The sequence below is a fragment of the Nylanderia fulva genome, unplaced genomic scaffold, assembly GCF_048542155.1.
Source record: "Nylanderia fulva isolate GAGA-0341 unplaced genomic scaffold, ASM4854215v1 Scaffold5, whole genome shotgun sequence".
In the NCBI taxonomy this organism is placed as follows: Eukaryota; Metazoa; Arthropoda; class Insecta; order Hymenoptera; family Formicidae; genus Nylanderia; species Nylanderia fulva.
The window spans coordinates 6073785-6095000 of NW_028190587.1; the positions used below are offsets into that span (position 1 = coordinate 6073785).

The 21216-nt window shown below is 32.4% G+C and overlaps 3 protein-coding genes and 1 long non-coding RNA gene across 6 annotated transcripts in view; 2 read left to right on the top strand and 2 right to left on the bottom strand.

Moving 5' to 3' along the window:
• LOC114941601 (uncharacterized) overlaps positions 1–1307 on the top strand; it is a 23918-nt gene extending 22611 nt beyond the window's left edge. Inside the window, exon 8 of the long non-coding RNA XR_003821677.2 lies at positions 151–1307. This is a non-coding gene — a long non-coding RNA (uncharacterized LOC114941601). The remainder of the gene's footprint in view (positions 1–150) is intronic.
• LOC114941597 (uncharacterized) overlaps positions 1–7475 on the bottom strand; it is a 23137-nt gene extending 15662 nt beyond the window's left edge. The window contains exon 1 of one of the 2 annotated variants that reach the window (XM_029316612.2): positions 7285–7475. In XM_029316612.2, the coding sequence (XP_029172445.1) occupies positions 7285–7314 (30 nt within the window). In that variant the 5' untranslated portion in view covers positions 7315–7475. The remainder of the gene's footprint in view (positions 1–7284) is intronic. The other variant, XM_029316613.2, reaches the window with a different exon arrangement.
• A 5845-nt stretch (positions 7476–13320) lies between these two features.
• LOC114941594 (uncharacterized) lies at positions 13321–19524 on the top strand. Its single transcript, XM_085487009.1, has 3 exons — positions 13321–13373; positions 14378–18871; positions 19062–19524. Exons 1-3 carry the CDS (start codon positions 13364–13366, stop codon positions 19340–19342), a joined length of 4785 nt encoding a protein of 1594 aa, XP_085343135.1. The 5' UTR covers positions 13321–13363; the 3' UTR covers positions 19343–19524.
• A 759-nt stretch (positions 19525–20283) lies between these two features.
• Positions 20284–21216, bottom strand: part of NPF (neuropeptide F) — a 15669-nt gene continuing 14736 nt past the window's right edge. For both annotated transcript variants that reach the window (XM_029316618.2, XM_029316616.2), the window contains one exon: positions 20284–20992. In XM_029316618.2, coding sequence (XP_029172451.2) covers positions 20740–20992 — 253 coding nt within the window. In that variant the 3' untranslated portion in view covers positions 20284–20739. The remainder of the gene's footprint in view (positions 20993–21216) is intronic.

The window sequence follows — 21216 nt, forward strand, 5'->3', positions numbered from 1 at the left end:
AGAAAAAATTTCTCAATCTCAAATTAAAGAGATTCTTGAGACACGTGTCAGAAAAGGCGAGGTGCGCTTAACTAATGTATATGTATCGATCGCAAAATGCACATGAGACACTTTTAGACATTTGAGAAAAGTTTTTGTTTCTTGTTACAGGATATCGTTACAAAATTCCAGGAGCAATGAAAGTATGCAAACTATCCAGCATGGAAAGTTGGGATATCAAGAGGAATCGCGGGTAGGTAAAATAGTTGTCTTTAAACGGGATCGCTTCACGGAAAAATTTCAGATTCCATTGTTCCACTGTATAGTTTAAAATCGATTCAAATTATTATTATTTTACAACATTAATATTTTTTCCGTTTAAAAATATATATTATTAATTTTTTATTTATATACAAATATTATCTATCTCCCTTTTTTCTTTCTTGCTCCGATATCACAACACTGATATATCTCTAGATATATACTTAAATACGTCGCGGATTATAATGCTATCAAAGTTAAATCCCGATAAAAACAAATCAGCTGATTTCACAAATCAGCGAAGAAAACAATCATTTTAAAGTTTTATTTTTAGTATTTATTCTCTCCCTTCCACCCTCTTTTTCTTTTGCGAGAGACATTATATTAAATTAAATTAAATAAAAATTCTGCAAAATTTCGGTCTCAACGTCGAATAAAATCGATTAAAATTAGCGTTATATTAAATTAAATGAAAATTCTGCAAAATTTCGATCGCAACTTCGAATCGATTAAAATCGGCATTAAAGAGAAAAGGAGGGCACTCAGAGACGGAGATGTATTTACGGTTCCTAAGATAATAAGAGGTTAAAAAAAAAAAAAATATATATATATATATATATACACGTAAATAGCTCGTCCGTGACTTTCATCGCGTTGCACATCGTTGATATGCCGTTACGAATTTTTGTTCTCGCGAAAAATTGCATCGTCCGCTCGTCACGAAGAAGCAATGTTCCTTGAGCGTGAAGGAGAGTCTCTATCTTAGAAAATATATCTATACACACAATCTATATAATATATCTAATCTCTGTTGCGCTAATAATACACATATCGCGATAAAAACATGGCAAATAACAATTTCTCTAGAGATATTCCTCAGAATTTGGCGCACGTCCCGATTCTACGATAGTGACAATGATTTACATATATATTCAAAGGCAAGATTGAGAAGTTTTCACAAGCGTTACTTCCCGACAAGTACTCAAGAATAATTAAATTATTCAAGATATTTTCATATTGAGAAGATATTTTCATGTCGTTATATCTAACAATAAGTGTGGATAATAATGAAAATATTGTAATTATTAAAAGTAAAATAAAATATTATAATTATTAAAAGTAATAATAAGAATATCATAATTATTAAACATTTAATAATTATAATTATTTATTAAATAATGCACAAATATTGAAAGAACATTGCACTGTGTTCGGTAAAAAATAACTTCTTTTCGAACATCGTAACGAGACTAATAGTTTTTTTATAGCTTTTTGGATGCTGAATATGAATCCGGTTTCCAAATTGCTCCATCACGTTACAATTTTGAAAATTTTTTAATTAAAGTTGCAAAAAGCGTTATTTTTATGAATTACGTCATATTATAACAACAATATGTGACGTGCTGGAGAAGTTTTATTGCAATCAAAATAAAGTATATTGTTAAGACTTTTAACCCTCAAAGGGAATTTTTGGTTTCTATTATGTTAATAAGATATCCATGGTTAAATATGAGCTGTGTTGTAGAAATTAGCTGTGACTTACAATTAGGTCATTAATGATAAATAATTTTTAATTATGTTTATTTAAACTTAAGAATTTTTAAGGCATTGAATATAAATTTGTATTTAATTATTAAATATATAAAATTGTAAAAAAAAAATTTTTTATTGTAGCTATATAAAAATAAATTTAATTTATTGATTTGTAAATTATTTGTATTTAAATTCAATATCAAAATTGTCAAAATTTGACACTGGATTCGTATTCAGTGACCTAAAAAATGTTTAAGATTAAATAAACATAATTGAAATTTATTTGATAAATTATCAATGACCTTATTAACCATAATCGACATCAAAAATTCCTTTTGAAGATTGAAAGTCCTAACAATATATTTTAATTGCAAAAATTAAAATTTCCCTAGCACATCACATATTGTATAACACAACAAATTTCGTGGAAAAAGCCCTTTTTGCAACGTTAATTAAAAATTTGTCAAAATTGAGAAGTGATGTAATAATTTGCAAACCAAATTCGTATTTCACACAGCATCCGCATAAAAAAACTATAAAATACTAGTCTCGTTTCGGTTAATTTTTTATTATTGTAGTGTTATTATATAATTATTATATAACCATAAAATAATTATATAATATTAAGTAACGCGAATATTAAGAGAGGCAAAGGTCTGATGTGAAAGGACGTGTCACGTGTATCTATATGAACTTTTTATATCAAAAGCAAAAGAGAGAGAGATAGCGCGAGCACGTCTTACGGATTGATCGGCGAAGTGCGCCGATATATCTGTTCAATTTTCTGGAATGAATGGGACATCGCCAGAACCTCGTTTCGCGAAATCTCAGACCCGCGATGTGTCGATGGTCGAGAAAAAGAGAGAGAATCGTTCTCGTGACGGGCGACACGCGCCGATGCACTTGTGCACTCGCGCATCCTCCTCTCCGTTGCGCGGAATTTCGCGATTTCGCGTTGCTAAGAAATTACATTCCGGAGGAATCGACGATTTTTATTATTATTATTATTATATATTTCGACACCGTACGGAGCAACGAGGTAATCGTCGATGAAGAAAGATGCGGCGGAAAAAAAAGAAATAAAGGATGCAATTTCTCCGCGAATTTATTTATTAATTTTTTTTCTCGTCGATATTTTTATTACAGCGCGATATCGAAGAGGCGGATAAAGTTTTTCTTTTTTCCGAGGATGAAAGGGGCTTTCGCGAATTAACCTTGGCAGACGGTAAGATAAATCACGAGACGCATTTACTCGTTCCTGGGATCCGAGAGAGGCGGACTTTAACTTTAACGGTAGTTTAATTTGCGCGAGGCTTAGTTTGCGGGATATCGCATATTTAACAAAGACGGAAGAGTTGTTGCGAAAAATGTGAATGAGTCTCTCTCTCCGATATTTCTCCGCTTTTTGAGAAAAGTTTGCTTTGAAATTCGCAAAGAACAACGTTCGGTGTGTATATATACTATACGTCCATCTTTCACCATTCTAGGACATCCTGTATAGATATACGTACTTTTTAGCTCTCTGTACACTTTCCTGCACAAATTTGATCCTCTCCTTTCTCACTCTTTCTCTCCTTTCCGTAAAGAACCGAATGCTTCGTTTTGAGTACAAGAAGTGCAACAGAGGAAATGCAGTTAAAAAGAACACGTCAAGTTTCGAAACGTGAAAGAAGTTGACGTCAAGAAAGAAAGAAACCGTGAAGAATATTAGAGGGAGAGAGACAAAAGAGGAGAAGATAAAGGAGACAAAGAGAAAACGATAAATCAATTTGATAAATTCGATAAGAATTGAGATTAAAATCAAACTCGATTAAAAATCTCCAATTTCGTTGCATATAGTTTCAAGAAAAAAACCTTGAAAAAAAACATAAACTTTTTATATTTTAATTATTTATATACGCCTCACATTTTATTTAAAACGTGCGTGGTTTACGATATTCGATCGAAGAAGGTCTGTATGGACGTCAATATCTTTTTGCAATTTATAACTCATGAATGGAATAATAAAAATAGCAGATACAGATTATATTTGCCGAGACTGCAATAACAATGTCGTATTGAAGTGTTTCACTCGTATATAACGTGCATCTTTCATTGAAAACAAAAATATGGGAACAAAAAATATACATATAAAACGGAATAATTTGTCAAAAAAACTTCATAAAAATTATAATATAATAATGTCATAAAATTATATATATATATATATTTTTTAAAAAATTCTTGGAAAAAATACACGCAGAAAATTTTGTCTAATATTATCACATTAATATTTACCACAATAAATATATTAATATGTACAGAGTAAAATTAATCGAACATATTTTATTTTTTATTGTGGTAGATATTAATATTTTTTGTAGTAAAAAATATTAATCAGAGAAACTCATAAAATTCTTCAAATACCATTGTCCTATGATTACCATGATTTTCAGAATATAAATAGAAGAAAAAATTCTCTCTGTGTAATTTCATAATATTATGATGTTATCATTTTTGTGAAGTTAATATTTAATTAACAATCCTTGTTATTATAAGTAAAATAAATATTTTACTAAGATACATGAATATTTAATTAAGACATAAATAGTATATCCTGTAATCTAGTTTATATCTGACAATGAAAGCACTTTATTCCAGTTTGACAGATGTAATTTTATACGAATATGTGATAGTATATGTATAATATTTATACATTTCAAACCTAACAACGTATTCAGTGTGTATAAGGTTCCTGTGTCTTATCCCGTGTATCCGAATTATCTAATCCAAACAAAGTATAAGATAACGAATCTTACCGTTACTCTCTAACCCGGTATATAAAACCGATACATTATTACATTGAACAAAAAATTATTAAATTAATATCTTTATTTCAATACTGCCTAATAAATTATGTATTTTAACCATATAAATATTGATGTTTTCCACACGTACACATAAAAGGATTCTTTTATAAATATAAATATCTTTTCACATTAATTAGAAAAAAAAATTGGCTTCAATAAAATTTTTTTCAGTGTTTTCATTATTATCGAGTGCATTATTAATAACAATATTTATACTATAATTAGAAAAAGACAAAAAATCTTGAAGCAAATCATGAAATAAAGAGATACGTATCTCTATTTCAACCAAATAAATATTGATCTGTTTTGAGAAGAACTTTTTCATATCAAATAAATATCTTTTCACATCAAATCAATATTATTAATTTCAATCAATTTTTTTCAGCGTACCATTATTATCGAGTACATTATATTAATAACGATATTCATATACTCGCGTAATTAGAAAAATATATTATTAGATTTAATAAATTTTTTGTTTAGTGTACCATTATTATCGAGTGCATTATTAATAACAATATTCATCCTGTAAATAAAAAAGACAAAAAATCTTGAAGCAAATCATGAAATAAAGAGAGATACGTACCTCTATTTCAACCAAATAAATATTGATCTGTTTTGAGAAGAACTTTTTCATATCAAATAAATATCTTTTCACATCAAATCAATATTATTAATTACAATAAAATTTGTTTTTTAGTGCATCATTATCGAGTGCATTATATTAACAACAATATTCATACTCGCGTAATTAGAAAAAAATATTATTAATTTCAATACAACTTTTTTCAGTGTATCATTATCATTATTATCGAGTGCATCACTAATAACAATATTAATACTGTAAAAAAAAAAGACAAAAAATCTTGAAGCAAATCATGAAATAAAGAGAGATACGTACCTATCTCTATTTCAACCAAATAAATATTGATCTGTTTTGAGAAGAACTTTTTCATATCAAATAAATATCTTTTCACATCAAATCAATATTATTAATTACAATAAAATTTGTTTTTTAGTGCATCATTATCGAATGCATTATATTAACAACAATATTCATACTCGCGTAATTAGAAAAAAATATTATTAATTTCAATACAACTTTTTTCAGTGTATCATTATCATTATTATCGAGTGCATCATTAATAACAATATTAATACTGTAAAAAAAAAAGACAAAAAATCTTGAAGCAAATCATAAAATAAAAAGAGATACGTATCTCTATTTCAATCAAATAAATATTTATCTGTTTCGAAAAGGACTCTTTTATATCAAATAATATCTTTTCACATCCCAATATTATTATATTCAATAAATTTTTTTCAATGCACCATCATTATCGAGTGCATTATCAATAACAATATTCATCATATACTGTAAGACAAAAGAATCTTGGAGGAAATCATGATAAATAAAGAGAGATAATATCTCTTTGACGCACACAATCCGAAACATTGAATCTCCATTTAAAGACACCGAGGCGGAAAACACGGGCCCATTCACAGCTCGTCGCTTATCGCTGTGGGGCACACATTGTTATCGAAAAGCGCGAAGCACGCCGCTCGTGTTTACGCTCGTCCGTAGGACGCGCGCGATTTCGGCGCGCTGCGTCGTCGCGACGTCGACGACGACGACGAGCGTCACGTCACCTCCCCTCGAGAGATCGACGTCCGAGAACGCGCGCGCGAACGATGACGCGCTCGACGTCGCGACGACGAACCGAGATGAGGAACATCGTCGACGAACAATGACGCTCATTGACATTCCGTTTCCATGCGCTCGAGAGGACGCGGGGCTTTTTGCGCACGTCGACGACGTCGTCGACGTCGCCAGGAACGAGAACAAAGAGAATAGTCAGCGGGGTGGGGAAGGAGGGGAGCGTGCATTTAACAACGAGAACGCATCGAGAGAGAGAGAGAGGGACAAAGAGGTGGAGCGTGAAAAAGAGAGAAATAAAGAAAGACGGAAAGGAAGGACAGAAGGAAAGAAAGAACAAAGGACGGAGCTGCCTGGCTGGCTAGGCAGGCTTGCTCGATTGCTTGGTTGGTCGATGAAAATATATATACATATATACACACATATATATACATATATTTTATATATATATATATATACATATATACCCTAACAGCACACATATCTCGAAGACGTTCAGAAAACATCCTGAGGATGTTTAAATATCCTCCGGATATCCTCAGAATGTCTTTCGGATATGGTGTGCTGTTAGGGTGTATACATATATATATATAGACATATATACACCCTGACATATACATACATATAAATATATATCGTGCACGCAAAAAAAAAAAATCCGTTCGAGAATGACAGCGTGTTGCCAGCCAGCCACAATAACGAGAGAATGCCCTGGCGCATGACGCCTCCGTCGTCCTTGTCGTAGGTCGACGTCGTCGTCGTCGTCGTCGTCGTCGTTGTTGTCAACGTCGTCGTTTTGGTCGCAATCGGAGCCACGAAAGTACGGCGAGAATGTCCGCGGTGGCCGCCGCGCTTCGCGGAGGCCAGGGGAACGAATCAGCTGTTCGCCTCGGCAATGACAACATTGAACACGCACGACCCCCCCGGACTCTCGTTGTGTGGCGCTTCGACGCGCGTTTACGTTGCACACCGCGGCCGCGTTCCCTCGTTCGGGGAAAGACTTACCTCGAGCCTGGTGCGCCCGGAGTGTATCATCCTTTTGCGTCGCGTTATTTTGCAAAACTTCCGGGAGTACCCGCACGGTGCAGTCGCGAAAAAAAAAAAACGTCGCGCGGCTGAGCGAGTAGCTGCGCTTCGCGAGAGAAATGGCCGAGTCTACTGAATGTGCTCCGTCGTACGTCCGCGCGGGGGGACGGAGGGCGAGCGACTGCTGGATGAGGGGGGGAGAGGTTGACTGTACGGTACGCCGCCGCTTTCCGCTGGCGCCAGCAGCGCCGCGCGCTCATTGGCCGCCCGCGGTCGACTTGACGACAGCGCGGCCAGTAGCCGCGCGCGCAACCATTGTTTACTCGCTTCCCATTGGCGCGTTATTTTTGAGTAGGGCGACGCTTCGTGCGCGCGACGACGATGTCGCGAATTAATGATCACGGATACGGTCGGTATTGCAGGTGATAAGTTAGTTCGCCGACTTACCGATGACAGCGCGAGGGAGAACCCTTTCGTTATGTCAGATGAGCGCGCCAAATAGAGAATGCAATCTTGGACCTCTTCTTCGATCCTGATTTCAGGATTTGTAAAATAGTATCTAGGGATCCCGGATCTGAAAAAAATAATGTTGATTGTAAAAATGTGTACTTTTTTATTTAAAATTTGTTAGGTGTTTTATTTATGTCAAAATTATATTTTGTAATATTATAGGTATAATAAAATTAAACATTTACTTTAGAAACTTAAATTAATATTTGAAACAAAAACAATTTTAGAAACGCAAATTGTGTTTATATATTAATAATTAGTTCCTTATAATTGTTATTAAAATAAATCATGTAATTAATATATATAAGTTGTGCCTGGCTAACAAAAATATTTTCGAGCATAGAAGTAAATAAATAATATATGTAGGGTCTATAAATAAGCAAATCTTTGAAAATCCTGCAAACACAAGCAAAATATATTTAAATAATTATATATTATATAGTTTAATTAAGTTAGTAATAATTGTTTTAAATTCATACAACTCATCATTAATGAAAGTTATTTTTAATTTATACACAAATATTTAAAAGATAATTTTTAAATATCTCAAAAATCCCGTAATTAGTTTACAATCTCGGAATTGCCGGAATTAAAAAAATAGCCGGGATCCCGGAATTGCATTCCCTATAGCGCCAAGTTAAAATCGGCGCGGGTTGCCAGGTTCGCTTATTTTGATTCGAACTTTGAAAATAACCTTTTTGACCTGGATCCTCAATTGCGGTTTGATCGAAATATTTAATTTACGGAGAGTGACACGTGAAATATTGCACGCTAATAAAGTTGATTATTATCTAATAATAAACGTTTTTCTTGTTTCGAAGCTATATTGGCTGGTAATAATTTTGTATGATGACATAATATAAATGCGAATAAATAGAAACGTACAATTCAATGAGATAGAATCACAGAATAATTCATAGCTTATTCAATATCATAGTGAGAATGACTTCATCATCAGCGATATAACAAAGAGAATGCGTAATACAATCGATGATGATCAACAGGATAAGCTTAGCACTTTAGCATCGCCGTTTAACGTAATGGATATAATAAAAAATCCGTTTAAAAAAAAATACTTTTCTGATTAATATGTATTTAATATTCGAATTATTAATTACTAAAATATTTATATAAATATACAAAGGCCATTATTTTTATACTAAATTCTTTTAGGATTTAAAATAAAAATTATGCTTGTATATCACAGTAATTCTAGAAGAAAAATGTTTAATTAAATGACTCATTGAATTCCTGTCAAAAAGATCTAGTTTATATAAAATTAGCTTATAAAATACTAAAGAAACGTCAAATGGAAAAGTTTATTCTTGTTTATTTTCCGCGCATTATATTTGATTATATAATTACGCGCGAATCAGATGTATCATTAAATGACAATTAATCGATGAGCTGTGACATTATTGTATTTTTCAAGTATACAGTTTACTAGGTCGAACGATGCGATATTATCAAAATGATAGATCGAGGTCGATAAAAAAAACTACGATGTATATATGTATATACATAAATGCGACGTATCATAATTTGGAACAAGGTGCGATTTTTCAGATATTTATAATTTAATTAAATTATGTATCGATTTAATGATAATATAAAATGCAAATGTGATTTTTAACATGTTTAATAACGCATTACTTATTAGAGAATTTGTCATCAATAAAGAGCTAATAAAATAAAGAATTAAATAAATATTTGCAAATCATAGTAATAAATTTTTGATTGTGAACGATATACATAATAAAACTTCATATACATATATATATATATATATATATATATATATATATATATATATATAGATATCCTATCGTTTTGTAATAATATTTTATAACAATTTATAAAATATGCGATCTATAGCGATGATTTATAGTGTTTTTAAATGTTTTGATTAAAGAACTTTGCAAGCGATTACAAAATTTTAATTCATATACTTTTATTATTATTGATGTTACATCTATGATATTTTATCGTTATTTATCTCAATTATCAATACTAATAAATCATAAAACTCAGGTAATACTTTACGATTTAATTGGATTTAAAAAACACATTTTGTATTTGCTTTGCTTTTACGAAGAAGAATGCGCGTAATATTGTTTTTATCGTTTATCGTTTTTATCGTAATATTGTTTTATCGTTCACTAATCTTTCATAAGTTTATTTTTTTAATTAAGTCAATATTTAATTTATATGGAATTATTGTAACTTATGTAAAAAATAATAACAGTACTATATGTTTTGCATTTTACACTAATTGTAAAACTTTAAAGAAAAAACACATAGAAGTTTGATTATAAATTAGAGAAAGAAATATAAAATTAATTTATACAATACACATATTTATTTTAAATAAGCAAATGTTATTTAACAATTCTAATTTGCATTTACCTTTTTTCCAAAATTTTTTTCAAAAACTTTAAAACAAAAATTTACATATTTGAAAAAATATTATTTACATATATTATATATTATTATAAAAAGGAGTTTTCATAAATTTTGAGATGCATTTATTTTGACAATTTTTATGTATGTGAGTAAAATCGACTAAAATTTTATTTATTATTTATTATCATATTATAACTAAATAAGAAGGAGATCCTTTTTATATATAGATAAATATTATCTTTAGCAAATAAAATGTCTTTTAAATATAATCTTGTATTGACAGCATACTTTTAAATTTGAGTGTTATTATAATCTTGTTTTATTTATCTATCTAAAAATAAAAAGATAAAAAGTTTTATCAACCGCGCAAATGAAAATTAAATGTATGTACATTTCATCATTTTATATAAAGTTGCTATTTTGCTACAAAACATTACAGAATATTAATTACTTTGTATTAATTATTGTTATTCAATGTATGTTAATCGATATCTCTTCCTTTCTTTTTTTCAACGAAACATGATTATTAAATTATTATTATTATTAATCCCTTTAAAACAAATATAATTATTTATCTTATATATTTTAAGTTAAAGTGTAGGTCATTTTTTAAACAGCTTTTTTGTAATCTCATAAGTGCAGGTGTGTTCGCTCAGCAAATGGATCTTTTTACAAAAGATTCACTGAATCGCACACGCTCGTTTTATGTGATTTCATTCTTTATTTTTGTCGATGTCATGCATTTCTTTAGCTTTTACAGTCTGACAATAAGAGAAATATGATTATCATCCTACGTATTATCTGAAAATCATTTTAGGTTCTGAATAATAATGCGATATAAACGCACGAAAATATATGTAATTTTCTCTTGCTCGATCGCACTGTAGAAAATAACGTTTTACGTATTGACAGAATTTTGCTGTTTAATGTTGATGACTTTGTAATTTCAGTAAACAGTAATATCAATCAAAATATAATCTGGATTATTCCAGTTAATGTTGTTTGCGCGAGAAAAATGAAAATTGTTAGCACGAGATTATTACCATATAATATAAGATGAGAATTAAATGTCTGTTATAGTGATTAGCGAATACCGATATGTTATAATGCAACAACACTTTTCTACAATGACAGATGAGTTTAAAAACTCTGTGATTTTGTTATACATAATATAATTCAGCTTCTGAAATTGTCAAATTTATATATATATATATATATCAAATTTATATATAATTTATATATATTAATACTGAATTATTCGTCAAATGTCAAAAGTGCACATATAAGTTTAGCTTCCTATTTGTTGTTTCATGAAGTACAGAAGAATCTGTTTAAATATGCGGACAGGATTTATAAATCGTTAAATCCAAGTAAATTAAATTTTCAAAAGAGGATAGAATAGATTTATCCAATAGGATAGATTTTATCGTCGCCGTTCATTTAATACCTGTTTGTGAGAACAAAATTGCAAATTATCACACGGTAACGTTCCGACTATAAAAGCCGATAAAAGTTATTTCTTGTTACTGATCAAAGCCGCATCATAAATATGCAAATAAAAATTCGAAAAAACGCAGAGTGCTCTTTTCAATAATTGGAAGTATACTATATAATATGCAGAGTGCTTTTCGGTGATCATCCTCCGTTTATGAAAGTCGAAATACAGCCAGATGCGCGATCTTTCGAGGAATTTAATGCACCTGAATGCCCTTCGAACGTTATAAGATCGTCTCGTGAGGAAGATTTGTACCTCGTATTACGTTTGTCAAAACGGCGTGTAAACAATGTTCCGATGGTTTGCACTTGAATGCAGCAATCAAGCAATGCGACCGGCCGTTTTATAGGATGTTTCTCCGGATCGAGACGGCCGCAGATTCAACCGGATGTATATACTCGAGAACGAGAAAGACGACGCGTTCCGATGTATGGGTAAATGTACGCTGACGTATACCCCAACGATTGCACCAAGTTCTGCAAATGCAGCAGCAGCAGCATTCCGATCGTTAAGAACTGCCCGAAAGGCTTGCATTGCGATAAGAGGACGCAGCTCTGCACTCTTGGCCAAATACAAATAAAATTAAAACGAAAGAAAGATGTGGCTGAGGAATATTGAAGCAGAAAGAAATACGTCAAAGTACAGTTTTTTTTAGCGATTATTTGCCGAGTTGAACCGAAGCAATAAATTCGAGTGGCATTCATCTCTTTTTTTTTTTTAATATTATTGACAATATTTTAGAAAAAATTACATCGGTATAAATAAAAATGTAATACGTTTATGTTAATTACGCAGAAAATAATTTATACGATATATCGAACTGATAAAGTTATCAGAGATATTTATAATCTGCATTTCATATCTGATTATTGATAAAATGATAATTATATTAATTCTATAAGAACTTATTTGTTACATTAAAGAATTTTTTCGATTTAATATTTTTTTATATGTCTCTACAAATTACAATTTTAATCCTCATAATATTTTTTTTAAGTAATTTGGAGTTGACGAAGCAAAAGTGACTTCTCTTAGCGAAAGTGCTAAAAATAATTATTTCAACTTTTCAATTTCCAACGTTGTACATATTTAAAACTAAGCTTTTTCTTCTTTTAAATTAAAATTTCAAACTAAAATATACCGTCTATTTGAACTTTTCTAAAATATATACTTTTGTTATCAAAGTTTTTTAAGTTGCAGAATAATTTATATATTATTGCAAAACTTTAATATTTCTTTGCGTAATCTTAATAAAAAAATTTAATATTTTAATTTTTAAATATTATTTTGATCATTGCTCGAGATTAGTATGTTTTTAATTATATTGTGATAAACGAGTTTTGGTAAGATAAGTCTTTGACTGTTACATGCAATATATTATTGATTCTAACAATTAAAAACATATAAATATATAGTATATTATATTAATATATAATATATTTGCATCTGCTTTGAAATTCTTAAATAATTTTTCGAAGAGAAAAATTTTGGCAATGTTAATAGATATGATAAGCCACACTCATGTTAGGTGATAACACTCCGCATGATTATAAAAATCATGTCGAATAGAAGGAAGTGCGACAGTTAACAATTTAATGTGAGTGAAGGAATAGATCCCGGTCCCTATATAACTTTAGCGACTGGGTATCTATGATGAAGGGTGAGTTCTCGATTTATAAAATTCTAACGGAGTGATAAAGCGAAGGCTTATATATTGTAATATATGTACATGCATATATATATACATAAATGATTAAGACGCATTTGATAACTGAATGACTCATTGAATAGCGAATATGTAATCATTTGTGCCAATAAAAAAATTTTGTGCAGTGTAATTAATCGCGTTTATAATTATGTATAAGTGTGCCAACAAGAATATAAAATAATAATAGCAAATATTAATAATATAAATGCAGGTTTAAAATATTTTTAATAATATTATTAATAACATTATTTAATTAATATTTTATTAATGATATTAATAATATTTTGAGTAATATTTTAATAGCTACCTCCTTGTTCTTGTTCACATTTGTAATCAGATTAAAAAATATGATTTATAACTTTAAACAAGAGATAAAAGTAATAAGCAGAGAATTATGTAATAGATATAGTATTGTATAGCACATGATTTATATAATTTGTAGAACTGCATATGCTTATTTAAATAATTATTTTTAACATCAATATGAATATTTTTTCAACAAATATGTTATAATTAGAACAATATGTTAATCTTAATAATTATCATAATAATTTTAGTTTTCTCTTGATTCTCTTAATTCGTTAAATTCTTAAATCATATTATTATTATACATTAAATACTAATTTTAATACAAAATCTTATTAATATACATTAAAATCTTAATTTACTTTGTTATTCTAATATTCGATTTAAATGTTTACGAATAATAAGAGTTCTCGTAAAATTTTATACAACATAAAAGGTGCTAAAGTTTTATTTTTCGTAATGTCTAAGATAAATTTGTTTATAATAAATAAAAGCCACTCATATTAAAATAAATTGAAATAAATAAAAATGAACAAAAAATCTCTTTTTTAAATCTACTCTATTTATTTAATCTATCATTACATTAATGTCATAAATAATCAATATTACATATATTTAATAATTTAATTTAATAATTTTGTATATTTTAGGTATATACTTAGTGGTCATTTTATACGTGGCCACGTTGAGTGTCGCACTCGACGTATCACCGGTGACCGACTTTCCGACAGAATGTCCAACAAATGTCAACCCACGGAATAAAACAATTTTTATTCCCCATGAAAGCGACTGTACAAAATTTTACAATTGCTACATGGGGAAAAAAGGAGAACCACAAGATTGTCCTTTCATGGATAATAATGGGAATAGATTGCACTTCAATTCCAAACTTCAGGTATGCGACTGGCCTTGGAATGCAGAGTGTCAACTATCTTCGATTAGGCCGACGTCGACTCCGAAATTAATAGATCCTACGGCATCATCGATTTCGCCATCAAGTCTTTCAACGTCGAGTGTTGCACTCGACGTATCACCAGTGACTGACTTTCCGACCGAATGTCCAACAAATGTCAAGCCACGGAATAAAACAATTTTTATTCCCCATGAAAGCGATTGTACAAAATTTTACAATTGCTACATGGGGAAAAAGGGGAAACCACAAGATTGTCCTTTCATGGATAATGATGAGAATAGATTGCACTTCAATCCCAAACTTCAGGTATGCGACTGGCCTTGGAATGCAGAGTGTCAACTGTCTTCGATTGGGCCGACGTCAACTGCGAGATTAACAAATCCTACATCGATTTTGCCATCAAGTCTTTTAACGACTACGATTCCACCAAGTTCTTTGACACCGCTAACTTCGTCATCCGATCCTCCTCCGTCGACGACTTCACCATCTAGTGATTCTCCCACAACAAGTTCTTGGACACCGTCGACTTCAGCAAATTCTCCCACGCCGTCAAATACCGCAGAAAACACAGCAGCTACTTCGCCTTCGTTGACTTGTGAGTTCGATAACAAGTATCACATGATTCCCCACGAGACTATGTGCGATTATTATTACACGTGTTTCAACGGGAAGATAAATCCAAAACCAAAGAAATGCGACCGCAATTTACTCTTTAATCCGATTCTTCATGTATGCGATTATCCGGAAAATGTAAACTGCAATCATACTCCTGTGAGAAGTACAACTATTACTACACTTACGTCTTCGTCAACGATGATACAAACAACGCCGTCGACTTCGCCTCTACCTTCTCCGTCGCAAACGACTACAACACCAGCTTCGACAACGATTACAACAGCAATTCCAGCAACAATTAACCCAGAATTAGCCAAACCTCGTCAACAGTGTCCCCCAAAAAAATCAAGCAAAGAATCAACCGAGGTAGCGCGTATCGCTCATCGTTGCCTCTGTAACATTTATTATGAATGCGTGAATGGTGTCAAGATGCAACAAATATGCCCAACTGGCATGCATTTCGATTATGTGCGAGAAATCTGCGATTGGTCAGAAACAGTGAATTGTGTCCGGCCTATTTCAATGGTTGACGTTTTAATGGGCAGCTGTCAGAGTAATAAATGTTATCCGGAAGGCAGAGCATTTCAACACGAGACTGATTGTTCATCGTATTATTTATGTTTTAATGGTCAAAGAATCTTGAAACGTTGTAATGCGGGACTTCATTTCAACATTACCCTGCAGATATGTGACTATCCGGCAGAAACAGGTTGCAGTTTAACTAAAAATAGAATTAAAAGATCCCTCTCGTTAATCACTCGATTGCTTTGCCCTGCTTCGGATTTCGCAAAAAAAATACTATTGCCCCATGAATGTGCATGCGAAAAATATTACGAATGCGTTAATGGAAAAACACGTCTACGACAATGTCCGAATGGTAAACACTTTGATCACAATCGAAAAAAATGCGACGACGAGGATGAAGCCTATTGTCCATATGTTTGCCCTTGTGCAAATTCTTCAAAAAAAGTTTTAATACCTCACGAATGTAAATGCAACCAGTATTACGAATGTGTTAAGGGAAGGCAACGTCAACGATTTTGCAAAAAAGGTTTACACTTTGATAGTATTGAGAAGATTTGCAAAGACCCGGACGATGCCATTTGCGGAGAATCATCAACAACAACAACTACAACATCTACAACAACAACATCTACAACAACACCCACCACAACATCTACAACAACATCTACAACAACATCTACCACAACATCTACAACTCCCCCAGATAAGCCACGAAAAAAGTGTCCTCCTAAAGGATCAAACGAAAAAGCGCGAATTGCTCATCCTTACGCATGTAATCAATATTACGAATGCGTAAATGGTGAAAAAATATTACATACATGCAAGACTGGCAAACACTTTGATTATGTACGAGAAGTATGCGATTGGTATTTCGTAGTGAATTGCGTCCGGCCAATTCCAACATATGATTTTTTAATAGACAGCTGCGACAATGAATGCTCTGAGGAAGGTAGAGCATTTCAACATGAGATCGACTGCTCCTTGTACTATCTATGCTCTAACGGTCAGAAAATTTTAAAACATTGTACGGCAGGATTATATTTCAATGTTACCCTGCAAATATGTAATTATCCGTCTGAAACGAGCTGCGATCTCCCTAATAATTCTCTCGAGGTATTTAATTTAAACGCCGATTGCCCTTTAAATTCCACAGAGAATGCATATATCCCACACAAGTGTAAATGCACGCACTATTATGAATGTATTAATGGAAAAAAGATTCTTCATGAATGTCCGGAAGGTTTGCATTTTGATAAAATTCGACAGATTTGTAACGATCCAATTGAGGCCGATTGCACTCCATCAAAATCCACTCTAACGTCTACTATTTCCACTACGACGTGGACTGAAGAAACTGATAAAACCACGACTAATGATCTCGATCCAGCTAATTGCATCGGTACCTGTCCTGAAGCAGACCCTGAGTATGCAGTATTACTTCCAAACGACGATTGCAAAAAGTTTTGTATGTGCAGCAATGGTATTGCATGGGTTCAACATTGTCCTGAGCCTCTTTATTTCGATACTAAAGATACAGTCTGCAAAAGTAAGAGAGATGCAATTTGCGGAAAACGTGAATTCAATCAAAATAGTGCATTCATGCTTCATAGAATCGATGACAAAAATTCGGTGCAACTGCCGAACGAAGAGAATGATGATCTCGATCCAGTTCATTGCATCGGTACTTGTCCTGAACAAGACCCTGACTATGCAGTATTACTTCCAAACGACGATTGCAAAAAGTTTTGTATGTGCAGCAATGGTATTGCATGGGTTCAACATTGTCCTGAGCCTCTTTATTTCGATACTAAAGATACAGTCTGCAAAAATAAGAGAGAAGCAATTTGCGGAAAACGTGAATTCAATCAAAATAGCGCATTCATGCTTCATAGAATCGATGACAAGAATTCGGTGCAACTGCCGAACGAAGAGAATGATGATCTCGATCCAGTTCATTGCATCGGTACTTGTCCTGAACAAGACCCTGACTATGCAGTATTACTTCCAAACGACGATTGCAAAAAATTTTGCTTGTGCAGCAACGGTATTGCATGGGTTCAACCCTGTCCTGACCCTCTTTATTTCGATTCTGTAGATAAAGTATGTAAGAATAAAAGAGACGCCGTCTGCGGAGAACGTCCATCTACAGAAGATAGCGCATCCATACTTTATAAAATCGATGACAAGAATTCAGTGCAACTGCCAAACGTAGAGAATGATGATCTCGATCCAGTTCATTGCATCGGTACCTGTCCTGAACAAGACCCCGAATATGCAGTATTACTTCCAAACGACGACTGCAAGAAATTCTGCTTGTGCAGCAACGGTATTGCATGGGTTCAACCCTGTCCTGACCCTCTTTATTTCGATTCTGTAGATGAAGTATGTAAAAATAAAAGAGACGCCGTCTGCGGAGAACGTCCATCCACAGAAGATAGCGCATCCATATTTCATAAAATCGATGACAAGAATTCAGTGCAACTGCCAAACGTAGAGAATGATGATCTCGATCCAGTTCATTGCATCGGTACCTGTCCTGAACAAGACCCCGAATATGCAGTATTACTTCCAAACGACGATTGCAAGAAATTCTGCTTGTGCAGCAACGGTATTGCATGGGTTCAACCCTGTCCTGACCCTCTTTATTTCGATTCTGTAGATAAAGTATGTAAGAATAAAAGAGACGCCGTCTGCGGAGAACGTCCATCTACAGAAGATAGCGCATCCATACTTCATAAAATCGATGACAAGAATTCAGTGCAACTGCCAAACGTAGAGAATGATGATCTCGATCCAGTTCATTGCATCGGTACCTGTCCTGAACAAGACCCCGAATATGCAGTATTACTTCCAAACGACGACTGCAAGAAATTCTGCTTGTGCAGCAACGGTATTGCATGGGTTCAACCCTGTCCTGACCCTCTTTATTTCGATTCTATAGATAAAGTATGTAAGAATAAGAGAGACGCCGTCTGCGGAGAACGTCCATCCACAGAAGATAGCGCATCCATACTTCATAAAATCGATGACAAGAATTCAGTGCAACTGCCGAACGTAGAGAATGATGATCTCGATCCAGTTCATTGCATCGGTACCTGTCCTGAACAAGACCCCTGACTATGCAGTATTACTTCCAAACGACGACTGCAAGAAATTCTGCTTGTGCAGCAACGGTATTGCATGGGTTCAACCCTGTCCTGACCCTCTTTATTTCGATTCTATACATAAAGTATGTAAGAATAAAAGAGACGCCGTCTGCGGAGAACGTCCATCCACAGAAGATAGCGCATCCATACTTCATAAAATCGATGACAAGAATTTAGTGCAACTGCCGAACGTAGAGAATGATGATCTCGATCCAGCTACTTGCATCGGTACCTGTCCTGAACAAGACCCTGAGTTTGCAGTATTACTTCCAAACGACGACTGCAAGAAATTCTGCTTGTGCAGCAACGGTATTGCATGGGTTCAACCCTGTCCTGACCCTCTTTATTTTGATTCTGTAGATAAAGTATGTAAGAATAAGAGAGACGCCGTTTGCGGAGAACGTCCATTTAATTAACGTCGCGTTTTTATTAATAAAACAATCAAGATAGAAAAAATGTTTGGGAGATTTCTAAAGATACATTAATGAATGAACTTCTAAAAGTACATTTTAATGAATGAACGTCTAAAAGTATATTAATGAATGAAGAACGTAGCTTTTAATTTAAGCTAATTAATTTCTGTCAATTTCTTTTAGTGTCCAAGACTTTACAAATTGATATTGCATTTACTTATTTATACATATAATCTTCTAATGTAAAGTTTTGAATTTATTTAAATTTAAAAAAATTTAATTTAAATAGAATTTGATATGCATTTATTTATATCTCGCATACTTACGAAAAATAATTATTGTTCGCTGATAGTTATTTATTTATAGAATCATCAGAATAAATCAATTTGTTGTAATTTAACATGGATTTCGTCTTATTATAACTTATAAACTAAAATTTCTTTTTTAGTTCTGTACGTTATAATAAATCTGGGAATCACCATAATTCGTGCCTATAATTTTTTGTTATTGTCTTTATAGATATACATAGAATATGAATTATTACTATGGATTATATCTATATATTTTAGCCTTATATTAACAGAATTTAACAATTTAATAGAAATTAAAAAATAGTGATAATGCTTTCTTAATTCAGATTTTAATATTTCTCTGATGTGAATTAAATGAACTTCGACATTTTAGCAAAGTGTACTAAAGAAAGAAAGCGTCTAATATTTACGTAAAAATATTTTATAATAAAATGTTCGACACACCTATACATATCTATAAATATAACTTTCATATTAAATTTCTTCAACATTATTAAGCTAATAATAATTTTATTTGATTTCAAATTTAATCACATGTGAATTTAACAAAATCAATATTTATATATTAACTTGCTAATATCTGGTTTTGCCGAAATAAAGTTTGCTAATAAACAGATGGCAGTTATTCCCCAATTATTCGTCAGTTCAGCTTTATTATACTCGTTAAATATTGTTAACAAAAAATTTATACATATAAGATTAAGTGGGATTACAATCTTGCTATCTAGAATTGTATCACGTAATATCCTAGAATTTGGTTTATCTCTCAAGCGTCATTAATTGAATTCCGATTTAAATTCCGTGTTTCCTCGACGAGGGATTACTCTTTCCTCAGCATCCTCACACACTCTCTATCATCTTCAGGCACTGCATCGCGCAATTATTCTTCGACGAGATATTCATAACATATAAAACTAAATCGCGGTGAAGAGAGAGAAAAGCGAGAAGTTAATTCAACATCGATAGAGGTGTTACACAATTATTCGTAAATTCGGGGGTGAAGAATTTTCGATATACATCAGTCTCAGAAAGGGGAGAAATTAGGGAGTTTGGAGGAAAGAGAAGAGAGAGGATGCTACGCGAGGTTCTTTATTGTACATCGTCGTAATTGCCGATCATGTCCGAAAGGGAGCCGGGTCGTGTAGAGACGCGCGATGTTATATGCTTGTTATCGATGTCCGAGCTCTCAAAGTCACGGAACAGAACCTGCTCCTTGTTCTGTCTGATCTTCTCCTGCCTCCGCTGTTCATTTTGCCGTCGAGCGTCCTGGATCAGCTTCAAAATTTCCCAAGCACCGTTCAACTCCGTCAACATCGGCGTGATGTCACTTCGTTTGCCGTATCTACATATATTGGTAATACTTTTTTAATCTTAATATCACAATCAATTATATTTTACATTACATAATTAAAGCAACCCTGTTGTTTCTTTTTTGCACTCTGTTGTTTCTTTCTTATTATAATTGTGTGCAATTATTATGTATTAATTATTTGAAAAAAGCTTTGTTTTTATCTGACATTTTTATTTTAATTGTTATCATATATATATTGATTTGGTAAATGCTTT

What these genes read in the sequence shown, in the direction of transcription:
- LOC114941594 (XM_085487009.1), top strand. An exon ending in CGATCCAGTTCATTGCATCG is followed by an intron (nt 18,872 to 19,061) that starts GTACCTGTCCTG and finishes CATCCACAGAAG; the next exon opens with ATAGCGCATCCATACTTCAT.